The sequence below is a fragment of the Mercurialis annua genome, linkage group LG4 (assembly GCF_937616625.2).
Source record: "Mercurialis annua linkage group LG4, ddMerAnnu1.2, whole genome shotgun sequence".
Lineage (NCBI taxonomy): Eukaryota > Viridiplantae > Streptophyta > Magnoliopsida > Malpighiales > Euphorbiaceae > Mercurialis > Mercurialis annua.
Window position 1 is genome coordinate 37,283,477 of NC_065573.1, and position 22,453 is coordinate 37,305,929.

The 22,453-nt window shown below is 28.7% G+C and overlaps 2 protein-coding genes across 2 annotated transcripts; both read left to right on the forward strand.

The window, feature by feature from the left end:
* Positions 1–589: 589 nt before the first annotated feature.
* On the forward strand, positions 590–3,041 carry LOC126679553 (double-stranded RNA-binding protein 4-like). The gene is made up of 4 exons (XM_050374604.2): positions 590–814; positions 1,608–1,870; positions 2,097–2,307; positions 2,400–3,041. Exons 1-4 carry the CDS (start codon positions 763–765, stop codon positions 2,858–2,860), a joined length of 987 nt encoding a protein of 328 aa, XP_050230561.1. The 5' UTR covers positions 590–762; the 3' UTR covers positions 2,861–3,041.
* A 6,447-nt stretch (positions 3,042–9,488) lies between these two features.
* LOC126678165 (putative transcription factor bHLH086) lies at positions 9,489–11,787 on the forward strand. The gene is made up of 5 exons (XM_050373057.1): positions 9,489–10,182; positions 10,721–10,828; positions 10,939–11,004; positions 11,083–11,148; positions 11,456–11,787. Exons 1-5 carry the CDS (start codon positions 9,565–9,567, stop codon positions 11,582–11,584), a joined length of 987 nt encoding a protein of 328 aa, XP_050229014.1. The 5' UTR covers positions 9,489–9,564; the 3' UTR covers positions 11,585–11,787.
* Positions 11,788–22,453: the final 10,666 nt, after the last annotated feature.

Here is a 22,453-nt window from a genome sequence, read left to right on the forward strand (position 1 = left end):
TATTTGATGGTTTTTTGGTAGGGTTAGTAGATTTTTTAGTCCAAAAAATAACTTTTTCATAATAAATAATTATATCAGTACGATATATAAATAAAATATTTGATAAAATTGACCATAACATATTGAAATGATTATATTACAATTTTAACGATATAATACATTCAAATAAAAATAACACTATACGACCAATTAATTTTTCTAATAAATTAATTAATTATAATGTAATAATAATTAATTTAACTTGCTTATCTATTGAAACAATAGACGTCTTAAATTTATGCATATATACGAGATATGAACTTATACAATTATTTATTACCTTTTATATTTTTTTAAAGTAAACAAGGATAAAATAGAGAAAATGGAAGTTAAAGTGCATTGGTAAATAAAACTATCTTATAGATTGAAAAAAAGCTATCTAAAATATCAATTAATTGAAAATGGAAGAAATTCAAAATGACTAAAGTATAAAAAACATTTATTATTATTATTATGAAATTTGAACACCATAATAAAAAATAAATAGTTTAATATTTGTCAAATTTGGAATAGAAAAAACAGTTTAATAATTGAATAAATTTTAGATATCATTTCTTTTGAGCATAGATGTCATATATGGATTAAGGTTGATTAAAATGATCCTTTAAACTTCCCGTGTTCGTTTTATAACTGAGAAGTGCGCAGCCTTGTACTAACCATTACGCCAACTTCAATATGGAAAAACAAAATCCGAGCTCACTCCACTTACACTAGACATTTGCAATGGATATCATCTCAGTTGTTGATCCGCCTCCGGCTGCTTCTACTTCTAACTGTCAGTATTATTTTGCATTTTGTAGCAAATTCTTTATCTGGGTCTTCTGGGGTTTTGTTTATTGTTACAATTATTAGGGTTTTCAAGTAAAGATTTGAACTTTATGCTGTTCTGCTTTGGATTCTGTCAGTTGCTCAAATTGGAGTATTTATTTACTTTTGTCTTCTCGTAAATTTGTTTTTTTTATTTGTGTTCAAAGTTATTACTATCATTTTTACAGTTTCTAGCTAGTGAAGTGAAATTGGTGTTTCTTGGATTCTTGTTTACTAGTGTCAAATGCTATAATAAAACTTTTTTAATTGCTCATAATCTAGCTTACTATATTTTTTAGCTGGTAGATATCATTTCTTGCGTGTTTTTATGCCTCTTAGAAGTTAAGAAATTTGATTAAAGGTGACTATGCTCTCATATTAGTTAGCTGCGTCCCTTACATTTTCAGATATTTATGATTGTTTTTGAAAAGTTTGTGCCCATAATTTTGTAGCTTAGGCCTCAAATTATGTTTACAGTAACTCGCAGCATTTCATTTTTTTGTTAATTCTGTTGTTTGCTTGTTGAAATGAAGTGCATTTGACAAGCATGACTGTTATATTAATGAATTACTTTCTTGCGAAAGATGGCCAAAAAGTTTCATGATCGAATGTGTCCAAATCTTTTAATATATTCCGACAAAGTATTTTGATTTTTGTACTGTACAGGACATGTGCTTATATGGTTAGTGTTGTTTCTATATTTGTGTTACCGGGTATAAAAAATGGATTTGATAATTCATATGAATTTATGTTCTTTTCAGCATTGCCTGAGAATGTAATGTATAAAAATCGATTGCAAGAGTACGCACAAAGAGCATGCCTGCCGCTACCGGTTTACAAAACGGTTAATGAAGGGCATCCACACCTCCCCAACTTTAGGTCCACGGTTTTAGTGGATGGAAAAGAATTCTCTTCCCAGAATGCATTTTTACATCGAAAGGAAGCTGAACAAGATGTAGCAAGACTTGCATTAGACTCCATAAAAGAGAAGATAGTCGATGAAGGATCTTCCTTTGTTAGTGAGGTATGTCACTTGGATACAAATTCTTCCTTTTGTGATGTAGGATAAATCTTCGTACTCTTATGATGTTATTTTCCTTATTAGATTATTTATGATAAATCTTTATAAGATTTTCAGTCTTTGACATCAATGCAAAAGAATGAATAATGCTAAAAATGTGATACGTAATTTATTATGTCTGTTGTGCTGATCTTTCTTTCTTTTTTTCCCTTTCTAATTAAAAATTCAGGACACAACATTTTGCAAGTCTATATTAAATGAGTATGCAGCCAAGATGCGACTTGAAAAGCCTACATATAAAACTGTTAAGCAGGAAGCGGTTCTTCCCTATTTTGTTTCTTCCTTGGTTTTCAATGGTGTAACATATACCGGTAACGCTGGTAGGAACAAGAAAGAGGCTGAACAGCTGACAGCCCGTACTGCTATTATGTCCCTTTTAGGTGTGTTGATCAAGTTCTTAATTGATTTTCATTTTTTGAATTATTTATATGAGTGTCATTGCTTTGTGTAGTTAACTCTTTGAATGTTGCAGGAAATGCGGAGTCAAGTAAAACTATTTCCAATTATGTCAAGTCAAAACGAAACTTATATGCTGCACTGCGTAAATTAAACCCGCAGGATGTTCAACATAGCAATGTGCCTATGACTGGTAACAATACAGTAACTGAAGCTATTTTGGCGAACGACGCAATGCCAATAGGTACAGTTCAGGAGGTATCTTCTGTGATGCATACTCCAACAGGTGCAGTTCATGAGGCAGCTTCTGTGATGCATACTCAAACAGGTGCAGTTCACGAGGCATCTTCTGTGATGCATACTCCCCGCCATATATTCACCAAACCAAATTCAGAAGTCTCTGATGCAGTTGAACTTCCAATGACATTTGTGCATCCATCAGTAGAACAATCTATGGCTGCTAATCCTATCTCTAAGAAAAGGAAGAGAAAGAATAAGAAGAAGGCAAACAAAAGAATGCAAATTGAATCCCAGTAAGTTTTAATTCCATGTGCATTTTATTAGTTTCCGGCGTCTAGTTTTCTTTCCTTTAGATAGTAATACTTGTAATCCTTTTTAATTTTTATGAATTAGTGTAATCTTTCTTTTGTGAATTTGGTTGCGTTCCTTGGTGAATTTATTTATGAACCTCTTTTCTTTGTGCTTGGTAGCATGTCAACTATAATGACTTAGAAAAAACGTAAATGTTTGCCGCCTTTTTAAATTTTAATTTTGTCAAGTATAGTTTGATTCAACTGAATTTATTTCAATTGTAGTGAAGTCTGTCCAGTTAAATCAACCGAGTCTGATTTTGCTCATATAGGAGCCTTTGAATGGTTTTCTTTCATAGACAAGTCTGCAAAAGTAACCATTCAATAGCTGTCATATAAGTAAAATCATGTTTAAATGATTCATTTTGGCGAATTTGATTACATTAAAACAAAATTCTTTAAACTATGCTATAATTGAATAAACTATTTTTTTTTTGTTAGATTTGATTATAAAGGTAGAAAATGTTCTACAGTAGGTTAGCTGATTACATGGTATTAATGATTACTGCAACTTCTTGTAATGGTATGAATGTATGCTAAAGTTGTAATGTCTTTGTGCCAATTGGGACCTTATTCAGTAGCTTCATAAACAACAAAAACTTACATAGCTTAACTAACAGAAGAAGAAAATAATGTATTTAATTTAACATCCGGAAAAAACAATAGACTTTTTAGAAATCGAGGTGGTAGTATTTTAAACCTAAAGAGAGACGTGAATAGTAATTATTTTTAGAGAAATTACTCTCAAGTCCTCCATATATAGGGGTGTGCAAAAACCGAATTGAACCGAAAAACCGAACCGAACCGAACCGAAGTTTCAAGATTGGTTCGGTTTTTTGGTTTAAACGGTTTAATTTGGTTTTTTTCAACCTAAAAATTTGATATTCGGTTTTCAATTTGGTTTTAGGTTTTTACAAACCGAACCGACCGAAAAACCGAATAACAATTTTTTTTTTTTGAAAAATTTAAAATTTATATGTTTATTTATACTTTTTTAGTATTTATTATTTAATAATATGTAATATATAAGTTAATAAATTTATTATAATAGATAAAATATACAAACAACATATATAAAATTATTATTAATCAATGTTTTTTTAGTTTTTTATATTAAAAAACTGGAAAAAAAATTAATTAAAAAAATCGGTTTTAAACCGAACCGAACCGAACCGAACCGAATTTTTCGGTCCGGTTCAATTTCGGTTTTTGGTCTATTTCGGAACCGATTCGGTTTTTGATTTTAGCCTATTTTCGGTTTCGGTTTTTCGGTTCGGTTCACCGAACCGACCGAAACCGACCGATGCACAGGCCTATCCATATATGGCATAATTTACATTTTCATCCTCCTTGTTTGAAGATCAAACGATATGGTACCCTACTTTTGTTTCCGTCAATATTTTAATCATTTTGTTTATTTTGGTGTTAGTCAACAAAGTCAAAATATTTAACTAAAAAAATTAGATTTTAATTTAGCCATTAAACTTATTTTTGATGCATATATAAATAAAAATAACTTTTTTTCAGACTTAATAGTTTTAAAAAATTGAATTTAATTTGTTTTATTTTTTTATACATTAAACTTCTAAAAAGTTAATTTTTTACTATTTTTTTAGTTATCTTACTTTATTTACTTTTTAAAAAAAATCAAAAAAAAAGTAAAAATATTAAAATATTAAATTTCATTTTATTTTAACTTTTATTTATACATATTAAAAGTATAAATTTAAGGAGTAAAATGAACTTAATTTTTTTTAGTTAAATGTTTTCACTTAATTGACTAACACCAAAACTGGATGTAAGGATTAAAACGTTAATGAAAATAAAAAATCATATCGTTTAATTCTCAAATAAAAGAGACAAAAATTTGAATTATAACATATGTGGGTGACTTAAGAGTAATTTGTTTTTATTTTTAAATAACTAAAGAGGAGAATGGCAAGCCATTCCTTCTAGTCGATCGTCACTAGACCTCTCATGGGTTTGGGTATTCGCCCAGACCTGTCCAAATCCGGTTCTTAGGACCGAAGTTGGGCAATGATTTTTCATCCCAAGCCTGACCTGATTCCAAACTCGAAAAGAGCCCGTTATTTTATGGTCGGACTCAATCTTTAACTTTTATAGATTTTGCATGTAAGTCCGCCCGAATCTGGCCCGAACCCACAAAAATATAGTGTTAGCGCTAGATTTGAGTAGGAAATACAAAATCCGAGCAGGGCTCGAGCCAGGCTTGGGCTTGTATAAAAAATTAAAAAATTCGGCGGGTTCAGTCTGAACCCGACCCATAAACAGATCTAATTGTCACTAGTCGTTTTTAGTCAATTCTTTCTCCTTTAGAATTATATTTATCCTCTTTAATCGTTTCATCCCGTTTCACTCATTATATTTCTCTCTCTCAACTTTTATTCTTTCTACCAGTACTTTCCTTTTCCGTTATAGAACATTTAAAAATGGCACATATATGAAGATTTCCAAATTGATAGCATATGAAGAAATTAAATAGAAAAGAACACATCTCCATGAAACAAGGAAAAGGAACAGCAATTTCCTTTTAATGTCAATGACAGCTTCGGTTTTCTCCTCTATGAAAACAAAATGACTGTATTTTGTACAAAACAGAAAAACTACTCTGTAATTAGGTGTTCATAGTCGTTCAACTTGCATAATTCTAAACTAATTTGTAAACAAATTACGACTTTAGAATCGACTTTAAATTCTATTAAAGTCCCTTTTTTTTTGTAAGACTGAATACATTCTCAATGACTATTGATGAAATATTAATGCCATACTTATATTATATGCTTCTCATGTTTTTAAGAATATATGATCAAGTGTGACCTTTAATTTGGCCTTTTATGCTATAGGTGAAACGATTTAATATTGTAATTTATTCGATTTTATTATTTATTTTTCCTCTTCTTTTGTATTTTCATTCTCTCCATTCTTGTAATAGTCTCTTCTAAAAGAAGAAATATGAGTGCACGAGTTGTTTTGTTCTTCTAAACAAACCACGAAAAAACCATTTTTATAAATCTATTTTAATTTAACTAATTTTCTGAAAATCTATCTAATTTTTCAAAATTGATTTAATTGTGATTACATGACAGTTGAATGAGTAATTTTTTAATTTTTTTAAAACAGTTGCCCATTGAAATACTGCATGGTTCAAATAACTCAATTTTGAAAATATTAAATTTTTTTGAAAAATTTGATATATTTACAATAACTTGACCAAATTAAAATAGATTTACAATTTTGAAAGTTTTGAAGAGATTTCCAGAAAGGCGAAAAAAAATTAGTGTTCGGCGCCAAATTAGACCTTTAAACAATTATACATTTGATAACTTGTTTACCGTAAATATTTAATCTTGAATACTTTTTTCAAAGTTGATTTATTTTTATTAATTTTTTTGGAAGAGACTAATCTTGTTAAAATATAATCAGTTTATAAAATATAATCTAATATGAAAAAAAAATATTTTGAATTTTTTTAGCAGTCAACAGCTTTTTTAACATTATTAATTATTAGACAAAATTGTTCATACTAAAATAAATAGTTTTTATAATGTATAAAGATCTTCAAAATATTCTTTAAATAATCTAATTATTTTATAAATATAAAATTATATAAAATTAATATTATAATATTATAACATTATAGTAATTATAATTATTAATGTTTTATTAGAGTTTTTACAAAAAAATAAATTTTCAATTAATTTTTATATTAAAAATAATTATAAAAACATATACGCTTTATGATTATTTAATATATTAACAACAACAATTAATCAAATCTCAACAAACACATACTCCAAACAAATTATAAATAACAAAGATTTTGAATACCTCAATATTAAGTTATCGAAAAAACAAAAAGAATTATATCATTCAACAATCAAGATTGCTATACATATGCTAAAAATTCTTGTAACCTTGTCCCTAAAACATGATGGACGGCTTTTCTTAAAAAATATAACAAAATCATACTCATCACATGTGACAGAATTTACTATACATTTTTAAAAACCAAGTATTGTCAATTTTTTAGTTGATCATCATCATCATCACGATGACTCAAAAAAACAATCAATGTATAGTTGGTTTCAAATAAAATTTTCCATTATTACTAGTGTACACATGAAGCATGGAATTAATGTACCATACAAATGCAAGTATAAAAATTAAAACAAATCTTGAATCCACGTGCTTAAGCTTCAAGGAAAGACTGTAGGAAACACCCTAAAAAATCATGTAACTAGTCTGGTGAGAAATTTTTAAATAGTTTGTCTACTGTATTATCTGTAGATAAAGTCAATCGAATTATAGCATGTAACTGAATAAGTTTTTTTAATGAAAATAATATGTTATCGTCATCATTTAAATAATATATTATAATATAACTCACTATATTGAGATAATATTTAATGGATATAGTCTATTTAAAAATTTATTTATGTTCTTAAAAATTAAAGACTATCAAGTGTAGAACTTTAAATATAAATAAACATATTGGAATCTTGAAAGACGTGGGCATGGCAAATAATCCGGCGATCCTTTCGCTGCTCTCTGCATGCCCTAATTAACATATTTTCTCTTCTTTCATTTTCTTCAATTTTATTCACTTCTGCATATATGCCAGCTAACAATCCCCATACAAAGAGATAAAATATTTATTCAATTGGCAAAAGTTTGATTAAATACTTGACTAATACCTCAATTTTACTACATGTATCATATTGGTTACCTAACTTCAAATATATATCTTTTTATAATTTTATTTTAATTTTTGTTTCGGATAAAAGCATATCAATATTACCAACGAGTTGTAACTCAAATGGTATATAGCGGTAAGCAACAAACTGCCAAAATCGTAAATACAATTCCTCCCAGCACTGTTCACCCTCCCCACTTACACTACTAAAATGTTTGCTTTTAGCGACGGATTTTTCCGTCGCTAAAAGCATGAAATCCGTCGGGAAAACATTTCCCGACGGATTTCCCGACGGATTCAATCCGTCGGCAAAATCCTCGTCGCTAAATTTTTGGCGACGGACCAAAAAATTTGGCGACGGATTTTTCAGAAATTGCCGACGGATTTTAGCGACGGATTTAAATCCGTCGCTAATTACCGACGGATTTTAGCGACGGATTTAAATCCGTCACTAATTACCAAAAAATAAAAAAAAATTAAATCGTAAAATAAATTATTATTATTTAATCGGTCACACACCCGTCACACTCCGTCAACCTCCGCCCCCCACCCGTCCCCCGTCGCCGTCGGTTACCCATCCGTTGCCTCCATCACCCACTCGCAATTTTTACAAACTTCCCAGTAGGTCACCCATCCTTCCCACTGCTCCCACTCATTGCTCTTTAACTTTGAAGTTCTCCCGCGCGTATCTCCACCTGAACCAGCTCAGCTTCTTGTTATATATATATGTATTTTTATATTTAAATGTAACTAAAAATGACAAATACTTCCTCCCTCATTTTAATATAATTATTTTTTATAATTAATAGTTATTTTAAATAATTATTAATGAATAAATAAATAACAATATTTTTAATATATATATTTATGTTATATTTAAATAATATTATATATAATTAAAAAAATAATAATTATTTTTTCTTTAATAATTATTTTTCTAAATAATTTTTTGATAAAAAATTTATTTAATTTAATAATTTTTTTACGATTTTTTTTATTTTTTGATAATTAGTGACGGATTTAAATCCGTCGCTAAAATCCGTCGGTAATTAGCGACGGATTTAACTCCGTCGCTAAAATCCGTCGCTAAAAACAGATTTTGCGACGGATTTGAAATCCGTCGCTAAATACATCAAAATAATTGGCGGGAGTGTTCCCGCCAACTTTAGCGACGGAAAATCCGTCGCTAAAGTTGGCGGGAACACTCCCGCCAATTTAAATGACAATTTAGCGACGGATTTCAAATCCGTCGCTAAATCCGTCGGTAAAAAAAAATTAGCGACGGATTTTGAATCCGTCGCTAAAATCCGTCGGTAAAACACAGTTTTTTAGTAGTGTTATATAAAAGAAAGCATCTCAATATTTGAAGTGACCAGATTAAATTGCCATGTCAAATCAATTGAAGTATAATCTTAGACGGGGACAAAAACTATACTAAAGGGGTAAATTTTATAGTTCCGTAAAAAATAAAAAATCGATAATATATTACCACATCAACTCTCATGCTAGTAATTCCTTCAAGAATATAGTTCGTTGGTGCAACAGTATATTTTAAGAATATACTTCAACTAGTTGACATGTCATCTTAATTTGATCAAAAAATAAAATTATTACTAAAACAACACAAATTGAATTTTAGGAATCAATTTAAAATATACGATAAAGTTTAGATCCCATTCATGTATTTAATCCCTAAAACTTCACTAAATTTTGCTGTATAAACAAAATTGTTAAAACCTTTTAATTACCAGCCTAGCTAGTTTGCTCACAATCATAAAATATGAAAATAATTATTATACTATTATTTGTTCAGTCTCTACAAATAGGCTTTTATTGTTGGTGTCATTCTTCATAACCCTACTTGTCCCTTGAACTAGACACAAGTAGTAGCAAACTCCATTTCTTCTTCGTTATTATTTTTTCTTTATCTTTCAAAAATGGCACTTACTAGAGATCGTTTGGGATCGGTTCAAACTTGTGCCTATAATGGAAATTTAATGGGTGATTTCTCCTCCTTAGATCCATACCCATTTGATGAAAAACACAAATTAGGGTTAGAAGAAGGAGAAGGCAATAATAATAATATCAAGAATTTAGGCATGAGTACTCATTCTTCTTCTTCTCTCGGTAGTCCTAGTAGTGCTAATTCTAATAATGAATTCTTGATTCGTTCTACGAGCCGGAATCAAGACGAAGTCGTTCATTCTTTAATCAATTTTCGAGGCGGGTTTAATAGTTTTTTGCATGGTAATGGATCGAATTTGCTTAGTTTTGAGCAAAATAATAAGGTTTCATCACAAACTAGTAGTGATGATTACCCAAATTTGAATTATGGTCATTTTTGGAATATTGAGATGAACCCTAATAAGTCTAGTGTTGATCCTCGTTTGGTTGATGATATTAATTGTTTTCAAACAGCTAGTAATTTTAATTCTATTGCCAATTGTGAGAAAGAAAATCATGGGGATTGGTTGTATTCTGAAGAGACTATTGCTAGTGAGAATATTCAAGACTCTGCAACACAAGATGCTAACTTTCATAAGCGTCCATTTGTGGTAATCTCTTTGTTTCTCTTTTTTTTTTAATTTTAATTTCCTTATCATAATTATAATTAGGGCAGACCGGATGTCGTCCCTCTAATCGCCTTTTACCGGTTTGTCTCCGGTTGTTTTTAATTATTTCATCTTGCTCGTCTTCTTCAGTCACCGGCCATTTTTCTCCTCTTTTGCATATATATTTTTTATTTTCTAATTACGCTACTGACTATAATCAATTATACACCTTCTAGATATTTTAGATCATAGTCTTCATTCAACTTTTTGTACTTTTAAAATATATCAAAAATTATCATTTGTAGAAATGAATTTTCGTTTGAAATGTAATTAAAAAGGTATAATCTTTTTCACACTCATTTCCAATTTACTAGTGGATTTAGTTTATATGCAATCTATAAAATAATGCAGAATTCATTTATAAATGAATATGATTGTTTTGTAGAACTAAAATTGTACTTAATTAGACAAATGAATTATAAATTTAATTCATTTGCAAATAAAATGGATTTTAATATAAATTTGCATGTTTTGATAATAGGGAGAGAGTATGCAAGGTGGAAAGAAGCAATGCATTAATAGTGGAAATAAGAAGCAAAACCCCAAGATTTGTTCTCCATCTAAAGATCCACAAAGCATTGCAGCAAAGGTTTGCTTTACAAATAAGTCAAACTGCTACTAGATTTTGTGTTTTCTTGGAATAAATTAAAATTGCTTCAAAATTAAGCAAAAATCAACACAAAATATTTGTTTTTATAGAATCGAAGAGAGCGGATTAGCGAACGGCTTAAAATGTTGCAGGAGCTTGTGCCTAATGGATCAAAGGTAGATTTGGTTACAATAATATTCCTTTCTTTTAATTCTATTTCAATAATATTCTTAATCTTGATTATTGTTGCACAGGTTGATTTGGTTACAATGTTGGAGAAAGCCATTAGTTATGTCAAGTTTCTTCAATTGCAAGTAAAGGTAATTAATGCCCTTAAATTAACCAATTAATCCATCCAAGATAGGATTAGGCCAATCTGCAATTTGATTAACAAATGCTGATGTGGAATCGGAGCAATGACATAGTAATGTATATTCTCTGACTGTATTCTTTATCAAAAAATTGCTCGGTGTTGCAAATTGGCGAAATTAATAGCTCCTGTTTTCAATTGTCGAAACTAAAAGTTCGTGTTAAACGCTAAAGTTCATGAATTATTTTAGAATTATCCTTTAATAAACAGGAATTAGGATATTTAATGCTTGACGATTCTTTTATATTTTTATTTAGGTTTTGGCCACCGACGAATTTTGGCCGGTTCAAGGCGGAAAAGCTCCTGATATTTCTCAGGTAAAGGAAGCCATTGATGCCATCCTTTCATCTCAGAAGGACGGGAATTCAAGTTCAAGTTCAAAATAATTTAGTTAGAAGAAGAAGATATATATAAATATCATAATATAATGTGAAAATAACTTTTTCAAGACAAGGAATGTTTTGTTTTGGAAGTTAGCAATGGTGGATTATAATTTTTTGTTTTATTTTCATATGAAGATCTTGTAAAACAAAATTATTAATTTATTATTTTATGGGGGTAATGCAAATGAAAAATTGAGGATATCAAATTTTTGAGGCTTACAAAAGTTTTAATTTATTTCAATTTAATTAGACACTGAATTTTTAAAATTTTAAAGTTACAAACAATAATAAGTTTCGTAAGTAATTTCAAGTTAAATAATCTATGCGGCATTGGGATCTTGCCACATCATATAACAATAAAAATCTATGTTTAAATTAAAATGAATTAAAATGAAGATTTAGTATATAACATCGGAAATTATATTTTATTATTGATATAAGAAGAAATATAATGTGGAAAGATCTAGCTAGTTGATATAGACTCAATTTAACATGAAATTACTAAAGAATCTCGTGTTGCTTATAATTTTGAAATTCGGTGTCTAAATTATAACAGATTAACGTTTTATAGCCAAAATGAAATACTAATACAGAAGTTTAATGACCCTAAAAAACTGAGACAGCAAAAAAACTGAGACAGCAAAAAAACTTGTACTGTCATTTTTTCTTTAATTAATAGAGAATCATCAATTTATTTTTGTTATCTTGTATTTAAGTCATTTAAGGTTTTTAATTAGCCGGTCTTTAGATCTGGAAAATATAAAGAATAGATTGAATTTATCACATTAACTGACACATATATCCGATTAATATTATGTTATCTTGCTTTAGTATTTTTATCATTGATTTTGAAGAATTTTGGCTATCAATTTTGATGATATTATTACAGAAAATCCAATAACAGAAGTGTAAATTTGGCTATAAATATCATTTTACTCAAATTTTAGTATAATTCATTATTGGACAGCAGAAAATTTGATTTTTTTAATATATATTTTAGTCTTCTTTGGGGACCAATCTGAACATTATTTTAACGTGTAAAACTATATTAAAATATATTTGAAAGAATTCAAGTCAACTCAGCCTATGTCCCATCTTGCATGCCAAAGTATATATAGTACTATTTAATAATTGAGAATGAAGATAATGTTAAACTATAGTCTCATGTCTGAAATTGATGTATCGAAAATATACAATTTGTAGCTGAAACACCATTTAAATTATTCGTTATAGACTTATAGCATGACATGCATTAACTTAAATGAAAGCACAAATAATCAAATTATTGGAGTTTATTTATATTTCAATATTAAATACTCCATTCCGTCCAAAATATTTATCGCATTTGAAATTTTTTTAGTTCATAATATTTATCATATTAGAGTTTAAAAAAAATATTAATTGCTATTTTCTGAATTTATCCCTATAATAAACAACTTAGTAAGACTGAAAGAACAAGTTAAAAATAATAAAACTAGTGATAATTAATATGGAAAATTTAATAAAAATATATACAAATAAAGATATATTTATTATTTTTTTAATCTATGTGAAATGGCCAAATGCGACAAATATTATAAATCAGGGGGAGTAAAATTGCTCTTACTAATTAGTTATAACTCAAATGGTATAAATACTAGGTAGCAAATTGTTAGGCTGTAAATTCAATTATGTCCACAAAAGCTCTCTAGAATTATCAGATATTAAACTCTGTAGCTTACCGGGTTTTTCTCAAATTACAGAAAAATCACTAAACAAATTTTTATTTCAAAATTATCATTGAACTATACGTTTTGTTACAAAAGGAGTTCACCCATATAAAACGTACCGTTTTCACGCTAAAACGCAATGTTTTTACTTATATGGAAACTGAAATTACAAGAAGAAACATAGTTCAATGGTTTTTTTTGTAATAAAAGATATAACTCATTAACTTTTTTGTAATTCCCGAAAATGTTAATGTTCTTTTTGTAACAACATAAATATTTTTATAAAAAAGGTATAATTCAATGATTATTTTATTAGAAAAATTTGTTTAGTGATCTTTTTAGTTTGAGAAAAATTTAGTAATTTATAGAGTTTAATATCTCAAATTATCAAAAGGAAAAAAGAATTGCTCTTCTCATAATTAAAATATACTGGCTCAATGGAATCTATAATTAAAGATAGCAAAATGATTTTTGTATCTGCAATTTTGATGGAAATCAAATGGATAAGTTTATTGTTGGAAGCTCAAGCAGAAGCTCGTATATTTATATTTTTTGATATGGATATCTTATTCCATTAATACAAATAGACCTATAAACATCATCTTAACAATATATACACCTTTAATAAGTAAGTGTATATAATTAATATAGGTATAGTAAGAATTTATCTGTAATTTATTTTAGATTTGAAGGGAAGGGGACCATTAGGCAGGTGTTATTTACTTATTTTTGATAACCATCACATGGATAATCACATGTTCCAACCCCTATAAACCGGTATGTAAATATTCCCAATTAAATGAACCACCAAAAATCAGATCATCAAATATAGATCTTATTACTTACTTGGTTTTTCTAATTTATAGATTTATATGGATTATTGGAATGGTTAATGAATTTCAGTAGTATAGAATAAACACATAATTGCTACATCATTATCAATAATTTTCGAACTAAGAAATAGGAAAAATTGCCATTCTGTTCGGATAAATTCTTAGATGGAGTTCATCACGTCATCCGTGAATTGTCCTTATCATATTATAACACATCATTAAAATAATGGCACTATTGTAATATTACTATTCAAATGTGTAAAAAAATAACAAACAAAATTATGATAGTACCCCTATTTTAGTGACATATTATAATATAATAGGTTAGTCCACATATGACGTGGTAAACTGAGTCTACCTAAAAATTTCTCCACTCCGACTACCAATCAATAGTTATTTTTTTAGTCTGTTTTATTATTAATATTTTCTTTTTAACTTTTCGAGCCATTAATCTTTTTCATTTTTTTATACTTTTTCATCTTTTTCTGGTACAGCATCTATAATCCACAATATCTCTCCGTCAATTGTAATTATTCTAAGTTAATGGACCTAGTTTTATTAGAATTATCATGTTATGTTACAACTATCAAAACCCATGCAAGATAATTAGTTAGTTTGGAAAGAAAAAAAGATAATTAGTTTCCCCTAATTGGCTAATCCTTATTTGTTTATCATTTCTCTTGCTGACTTAGATAAGATTTGGCGAGTACTATATTGTCCTTAAATAATTGAGTTAGAAAATTCAACCACAATGATTGATTCCATACTTAGAATTTCAAAATAAACACGTACCAATTTTTCAGCTTTATTACAGAGTTTAAACTAATTTAATATGACTAATTATGTGCTTAAACATTCATTACAGGTTGTTATGGATTGTATGTATCGCACAAATACATAATCAAAGTTTTCACTGAAACATGACAATCATCAACTCCAGTGTCTTGTCTACTTGGAGTAGAAGGAGAAGTTTATTTATCATTTATTTTGAAATAAGTTTGAAGGTTTCCTTCATCTTTTTCTTCGTGTCGTGGTTAAGGAATTTGGGCTAATAATCATCGACGGTCCTCGACCTTTATCCTTAGCTTTCGTAAACCCCCTATACTTTCAAAAGCTTCCCTAAACCCCCTATACTTTCAAAAGCTTCCCTAAACCTCCCAACTTTTGTGGCGGCGCCATTCACGGTCCTTATGGACGAAAACACCCTTAGAAAAAAAAAAATGGCGGCTGGCGGCGCCACGTCATCTGACATGTCATAATTTTTTTAAAAAAATGAAAGCCCAAAATACCCCTAAAATAAGCTAATCAAACCAAAATTCAATCATATTCGATCCAACCAAACCAAAAAAAATGAACCAAACTAACCAAACCACCATCCACCATCCACCCGCCGCCGGTACAGTCGCCGGTCGTCATCTCCGGCGACCATCTGTTCTAAGAACAGATCTGAAAACCCAGATCTGTTCTTAGAACAGATCAACAGATCTGTTCTTAGAACAGATCGGTCTTCTCAGGCGAACTGAGAAGACGCTTTCGTCTTCTCAGTTCGTCTGAGAAGACGGCGTTCGTCTTCTCAGACGAACTGAGAAGACGCTTTCGTCTTCTCAGACGAACTGAGAAGACGCTTTCGTCTTCTCAGTTCGTCTGAGAAGACGGCGTTCGTCTTCTCAGACGAACAGATCTGTTCTTAAAACATATCTGATTTCCAGATCTGTTCTAAGAACAGATCACATCTGTTCTTCAAGAACAGATGTGAAATCTGTTCTTGAAGAACAGATCAGAACAGACGGTGGCGACCGAGGTGGCGGCCGGAGGTGGTGGCCGGACCGGCGGCGGTTGTTGGCCATATGGTCTGATTAGGCTGTTTTGGGTTTGGTTAGATTAGACTAGGGTGTTTTGGTTTGATTTTGATTTGGTTAAATTGAGGGTGTTTTGGGGTTTTTGAATATTTTTGGACCTATGATGATGTGGCGCCGTCAAATTTTTTTTTTTTTTTGCGCCGCCAGCCGCCAAATTTTTTTGTAGGGATATTATCGTCCATAAGTACCGTGAATAAGCGCCGCCACAAAGGTTGGGGGGTTTAGGGAAGCTTTTGAAAGTATAGGGGGTTTACGGAAGCTAAGGGTAAAGGTCGAGGACCGTCGATGATTATTAGCCAGGAATTTGGGAAGTCTGGCGCATAAAATTATTATAAGAGTAAATTACTCGAGACTCTCAAGTTATATAATAATTAATAGGTTTAATGTCAAAAAAATTCACGAACTTTACATATGTTTTTATTTTAATCACGCAGTTTAAATTTTATCATTTTCATGCACGAACTACCATTTTTTCCCAAATTCATACACGACGCTGAGGTGTCACTCATTTATAGGTGTAAAATGACTTCCACCTCAGCGAATTACACCAATGGAGACGTGACACTTCAGCACCGTGTATGAATTTGAGAAAAAGTGGTAGTTTATGTATGAAAATGACAAAATTTAAATTGCGTGATTAAAATGAAAAAATATGTAAAGTTCATAATTTTTTAACATTATCCCTAATTAATACTTTGATATCTCTTATTTTAATTCTATTAACATTTTTAATTCTGTTAATTATTAGGCCCCTCCGTTAATTTCAACACTTACTTTCAAACAATTTGATAACCCACTTTCAATTTTGTTAACGATTTGGTACCTCACTTTTTAACAATTTACCTCACTTCCAATTCTGTAAACGATTTAATACCTAAATTAATAGAAAGGCATAAGAGATAACGAAATTGAAAGTCAAAAACCATTAAATAGAATTTTCAAACAAAAAATACCGAATTATTAATTATAATATAAATAGAGGCCTTATAATAATTTGCTTTTATGATAAATAGAGGAATATCATTCCATATATAAAGTTGATTTCTAGGTAAAATAATTCAAGCATTATTATTTTTGATTTTTTTTAGATTAAGGATTATGTTATGCAATTCAGAAAAATAGATTTTGCTAAATATAAAATGGACCTCCACCTTTTAACACTTTTTCAGTTGCATCCCGACATTGTAATTTTATCCAGTTCACCCAAATTCACACTTTTGGGTTTCAATTTCACCTTCAAGTACTAAATTGATCTTTTTTCTATTTGCAAAAGGTTGAAATGAGTCATTCGTTTTTAACTTTTTGTGTGAAAAAAAGTTCAAACAAGTACTTTATAAGAATTTTTATTGATTTCCCCGAATGAAAAAGAATCTAGTTTGATTTTGAGGGTGGAATTAAAAACTAAGGTTGTGAATTAGGGTGAATTCGACAAATTACAAAGTCGAGGTGCAACTGAAAAGGAGCTAAAAGATGGAGGATTTTTGGTGATTGAACCATATAAAATTGGAAAAGAAATTCAACTGAAAATTTAGATAATTAAATTGATTGAAAAAAATCAGATAAATATCCGACAAAATTATCAAATTAAAATATATTACAAACTTTAAAAAATTTAGATGTACTTATATAGGGCCAAATTTCGACTTTTTTTTATCCATGGGACCAATAATGTAATGCGATTTGAAAAGTAATTGATATTGGTTAAAGATATAATTTCACATTAACCGCTAATGTGAAATAAAATAAATATATATAATAAAATATTGATGGATAAATTAATTGTGATTCTTCTTTTAATTTTAACTCTTTCAATCAATCAAGCTTTTATTAATCATTTTTATAAATGTATAGGACATATGTGATACACATATCAAGTCTAAAGTAAACAATATATAGAAGTTAATTTTTCTAATTCATGAGAAACAAAAAGTTTTTACTGGGGAGTTTGTATCTTCAAGGCCGCTGGTGATCTTCGCGAAGCTGTTCGTAAGTGAGGGCAGAGCTTGAGCCTTGTAAACACGAACTATCATTACAGCTGCAAATCTTTGAATTTCATAGATAAGTGTTTACATCGATTTGTTCTAATTACTTGAGTTTTAATTTTCTTAAGCCATTTTTAATATCGGTTAATACCGTTCTTAATTGATAAAATGTGCCCCCATCTAACTTCGATAAATCATGGATTTGAATCATCACGAACATAGATGTAAAATTCTTTAATTATTGTTTAAGACATAAAAAAAATTATAAGGAGATTTATGAAAGTTATTCGACTCCTTCTAATTTTTATATTATTATTAAAACTCTAATGATAATTAATGTAGTCACCAATAACTTAAATACAATTGTAATTAGTAAAATCTATGTAAAATAAATAATTTACAAAAATAAAAAAAATATTTAATCCCAATCTAAAAGAAGATCAAATTAGAATTTGAGTGTTTATCCCACACGACCGTTGCGCCACGTCATTTTTACAACAAGCCAATGAGAGTTTGCGATAGGGAATCTTTTAATTATCACTTATTTTTTTTATTATTAATTTTTCCACATGGCTAGCGCATGATTGGTTTGTTGCACGAATGACATGGCGCAACAGTTATACCCAATAATTATTCATAGAATTTTTACAACTCAAACTTTTAAACTTTAAAATTAGAGTCAAATCAGTGGTGACATGCAGGCTATTATGTTAGCCAATTGCACGTGAGATGGAAGGAATGAGTGGTTGATAATTAGCCACCGATAATGACATATTAGCTAATGGTTGACATTATTAATTAGTGAAGAGATAAAGAGTCTGTTCCCTTTGTGTGAACTATGCAACGTGGGAAACAGACTAGCTACTACACTTTGTTTTAATAATTAATTAATTATTAATCAGTTTTAGATTTTCTAATTCATGTACAATTCGACAATGTTATGTAAGTACAAATAATTGTTTTATAGTTTATCATTCATGTTCTCAACAACCTAGCGAGCAAATACTTCATTTAAATTCATATATCTACATAAAATTTTAAAACAATAACATAGATTTTTTTAGTAAGTTTAATTTTGCTAACATTTAAAATTATTTAAACCAATTTTTTTAAGATAAAAAGAGTGAATGGAAATGAAGGGAACTCTCCGTTTTTGATATGTCATAAAATTTCATTTTAATTGTCTTTTAGATAAATTTGAACACTTGCTTGTTTGAGAATTTAAATAATTTTTAGTTAACCAATTCGGAAGGTTAACAAACAATTTTCATTTGTTTTAAATTTTTCTAATAAATTACTTAATTTTTTAATTTTTTTTATCACAATACTTTATAGTAAATAAATTTTAGTTGTATTGAAACACTTATTTATTTGAATATTTAGATTATATTCTCATTAATCAATATGTAAGAGTCTAAATATTTTTTATTGAGTGATTTATTTATATATACATTCTATTTAATTGATTTTAAACTATTATATATATCACAAAAATACTTAATAAAAAATTAATTAACATTACATTGTTTATTTTTATAATATATTAATAGTATTCATAATGCCAAATAAACTATACCTCAAATGATATAAACGTTTTGCAACAATTTATTAGGACTTGAGCTCAATTTTTTCCACAAGCACTCTTCCTCTCCAATTAAGGAGAATTAGTTAAAGAAGAAGAAAATACATTTTAAAACAGCCCACTGGCTGACAGAGGCGTGGATTAAATCCACGACCTTTGAGTGATGCACAATGAAACCTAGCCATCTAGGTTAGAGCTCACTGACGACTAGTTGAATTATGATTCAAAGTATCTGTATACTCTTTTGATCCAAAAATACAATTAAGGCCCGAATCAAATAAATCGGTGAAATAATGATATTTTTACTTTGATTTTCAACGGAATAAGTTTCTTGGAGAAAATATTTACACCATTTATTGATCAATTTCTTTGTGAACAAAAATAAAATATAATTCTGGACATCTTATAATAAGAATTTAATTTTAAACTCACTCAATCATAAAACGTCATGTAAACATAAAATACATGCATATCTTACCTAAAGAGAGAAATCGCAACCATTCCGTCAAGATCACTAATTTTGAACAAAATAATCTACTTACATAAGATTGTTTTTCGAATAATTGTATGTGTTATTTTCCCAAGTATATAAGTTACTGAAATAGAAAAGAAAATCACTATATATTATATAGATGTGACCCTCTTCCATAACCGATTACTTTGGATGAGTAGTGCTCTTCCATATCTTAAATATGTACTCTTACTATATTTCATATTACATGTGCTTCTAAACTTAGTATATCACAATGATCTGTCTTGCATGCATGAATCTTTCAGAAAATCAATGAAAATACTTATTGAATTCCTCTTATTTCTTGGAAAGTTTTTAAAGATAAGATGGGATTTCTTACTATATTTCTTTCCATTAAGTTATACATTCTTTGTACTTAAAAATTTATTAAATACTTTCCTCAAAATAAAATAAAAATTTAATATATCTATCTTATAATTGAAGAAAAAGAATTGGAAAAATGTGTACATAGTTTGTGATGGGAATGAATTCCAATTCCATCATTTGTCACTTGGCTTGGCATTCCCATCCATGCAATTTCTATAACGTATTAGTGTTACCCATTTATATCAAACAAATCACAAGTAAGATGGATTCGAACGCTACTATTTGTCATGCGGGGCTCAGCCCGTATTACAAGCATATTGTGGATTTTCACGGACAGTATAGCCTGAAGGCGCACAGTGAGGCGGATCTGTGAAGAGTGTACGGTGGGAAATTGTTTCTTTTATAATTTTAATTTTTTTAAATAAATTAAATATAAGATTGAATAATATAATTTATCATATTAGAATTTATAATATGCTCACTTTAAAATTATATTCCGTTAATTTTATTTATTTTATAATTTTTCAGTATAGTTTTGGTCACTTTATAAGACGTGAGACTGAAGCATGTCAAAGCCTTTAAATATTTATAGCAATACAGGACAAGACAAATCATTGTTAGTTTAACAACGATATATAAAGTCTCATTATAAGATTTCAAGGAAACACAAAGGCATGGGAAACTTGTTACATTATATAAGACGATATGTATGTTTTTAAAAAATTATTCATCTATTTTTTAAAATTGTCTTGTACTATTTAATTTCATAATTTTTATAATGTATTATGACTACATTATTGGTATTAGTTATATTAATAGACTGTACATTCTAAAATAAATTATGATATACTATAAATTAAATGTCACATCATTTCAGATATCTATTTAATTTGCAAACATTAACTAGTATTTATGTCTTCTTTTAATAACTAAGTTTGTTAGTTATTTAATCGAATTTATTATGCGAACGTGACTCATGAAATGGATTAATACGTGTTTAGAGTGAAATTTTTTACCACTATATAAATTTTTAATTAATACAATAGTTCAAATCCATAAAATTTCATTTTATACCTTAAACTTGACAAAAATGATGAAATAGTGTCATATTCATAGTTTTGGACAAAAACTCCTTGAAAGTTAGCATTTTGACTTATTTTTGTCCTATAACAAGATGATAGAAATTTTTTGGACCGTGATATATAAATTGGAGCTGGGAACTATTGGAATTTGACGTACAAATTGGAGCTAAGAGATAAAACAAAATAAAATATCAATTTTGATAATACTTTTATTTAAAACTACAAATTTAACTTTATTTGATCTTTATGATAAGTTTAATGGGCAAAATAAATTTTTATCGGTAGTTTTTTAGTAGTTTTCTGGTAAACAAAATTAGTAGCTATAAATAGCTTTTTAATAATTTTATAGTAGGTTTTTAGAACCATATAAATAGAATTTTCATAGCTTTTTGATAAAAAAAGATTATAAGATATTAGTAAATATAATTTCAAACAAAGTTAAATGAAAAACCATATAAAATGTAAATCTTCCAAACTTAAAAAAATTAGACCCATGGCTGGCCCATAATTTATTATGGAAGAATGTACAAAACATTAGGTTAACCCACTAAGCTTGATTACATAATAAATCAAGCCCATTGAGATACGTTACAATTTGACCTTCTAAAAAAAATTTAATTAAAATATGGAATAATTATATAACGCAACGATTGCGCCACGTCATTCATGCAACAAACTAATAAAACGTTAGCCATGTACAAATGTTTAATAATAAAAAAAAAATTAAAATTTTCTATCGTAAATGATTATTGTCTTGTTGTCAGTGGCGGAGCCACGCTGTGGATAAGAGGGGCATTTGCCCCTCTTATTTTTCTAAAATTACAAATTTCTCAAGTAATTTTTTTAAAATTTAACTCGTTATTTAGATTATTAATACATATTGACCCCCTTAATTATATATATATATCATATGAAATTCTTTTCTATTTTGCCCCTCTTAGTTTCAATTTCTGGCTACGCCGCTGCTTATTGTAAAAATGACGTGGC

Coding starts and splice junctions, on each gene's coding strand:
- LOC126679553 (XM_050374604.2), top strand. CDS start 763: ATGGATATCATCTCAGTTGTTGATCCGCCTCCGGCTGCTTCTACTTCT. Junction 815..1,607: donor GGCTGCTTCTACTTCTAACT/GTCAGTATTATT, acceptor TGTTCTTTTCAG/CATTGCCTGAGAATGTAATG. Junction 2,308..2,399: donor TGCTATTATGTCCCTTTTAG/GTGTGTTGATCA, acceptor TGAATGTTGCAG/GAAATGCGGAGTCAAGTAAA.
- LOC126678165 (XM_050373057.1), top strand. CDS start 9,565: ATGGCACTTACTAGAGATCGTTTGGGATCGGTTCAAACTTGTGCCTAT. Junction 10,183..10,720: donor TTCATAAGCGTCCATTTGTG/GTAATCTCTTTG, acceptor TTTTGATAATAG/GGAGAGAGTATGCAAGGTGG. Junction 11,149..11,455: donor TTCTTCAATTGCAAGTAAAG/GTAATTAATGCC, acceptor ATTTTTATTTAG/GTTTTGGCCACCGACGAATT.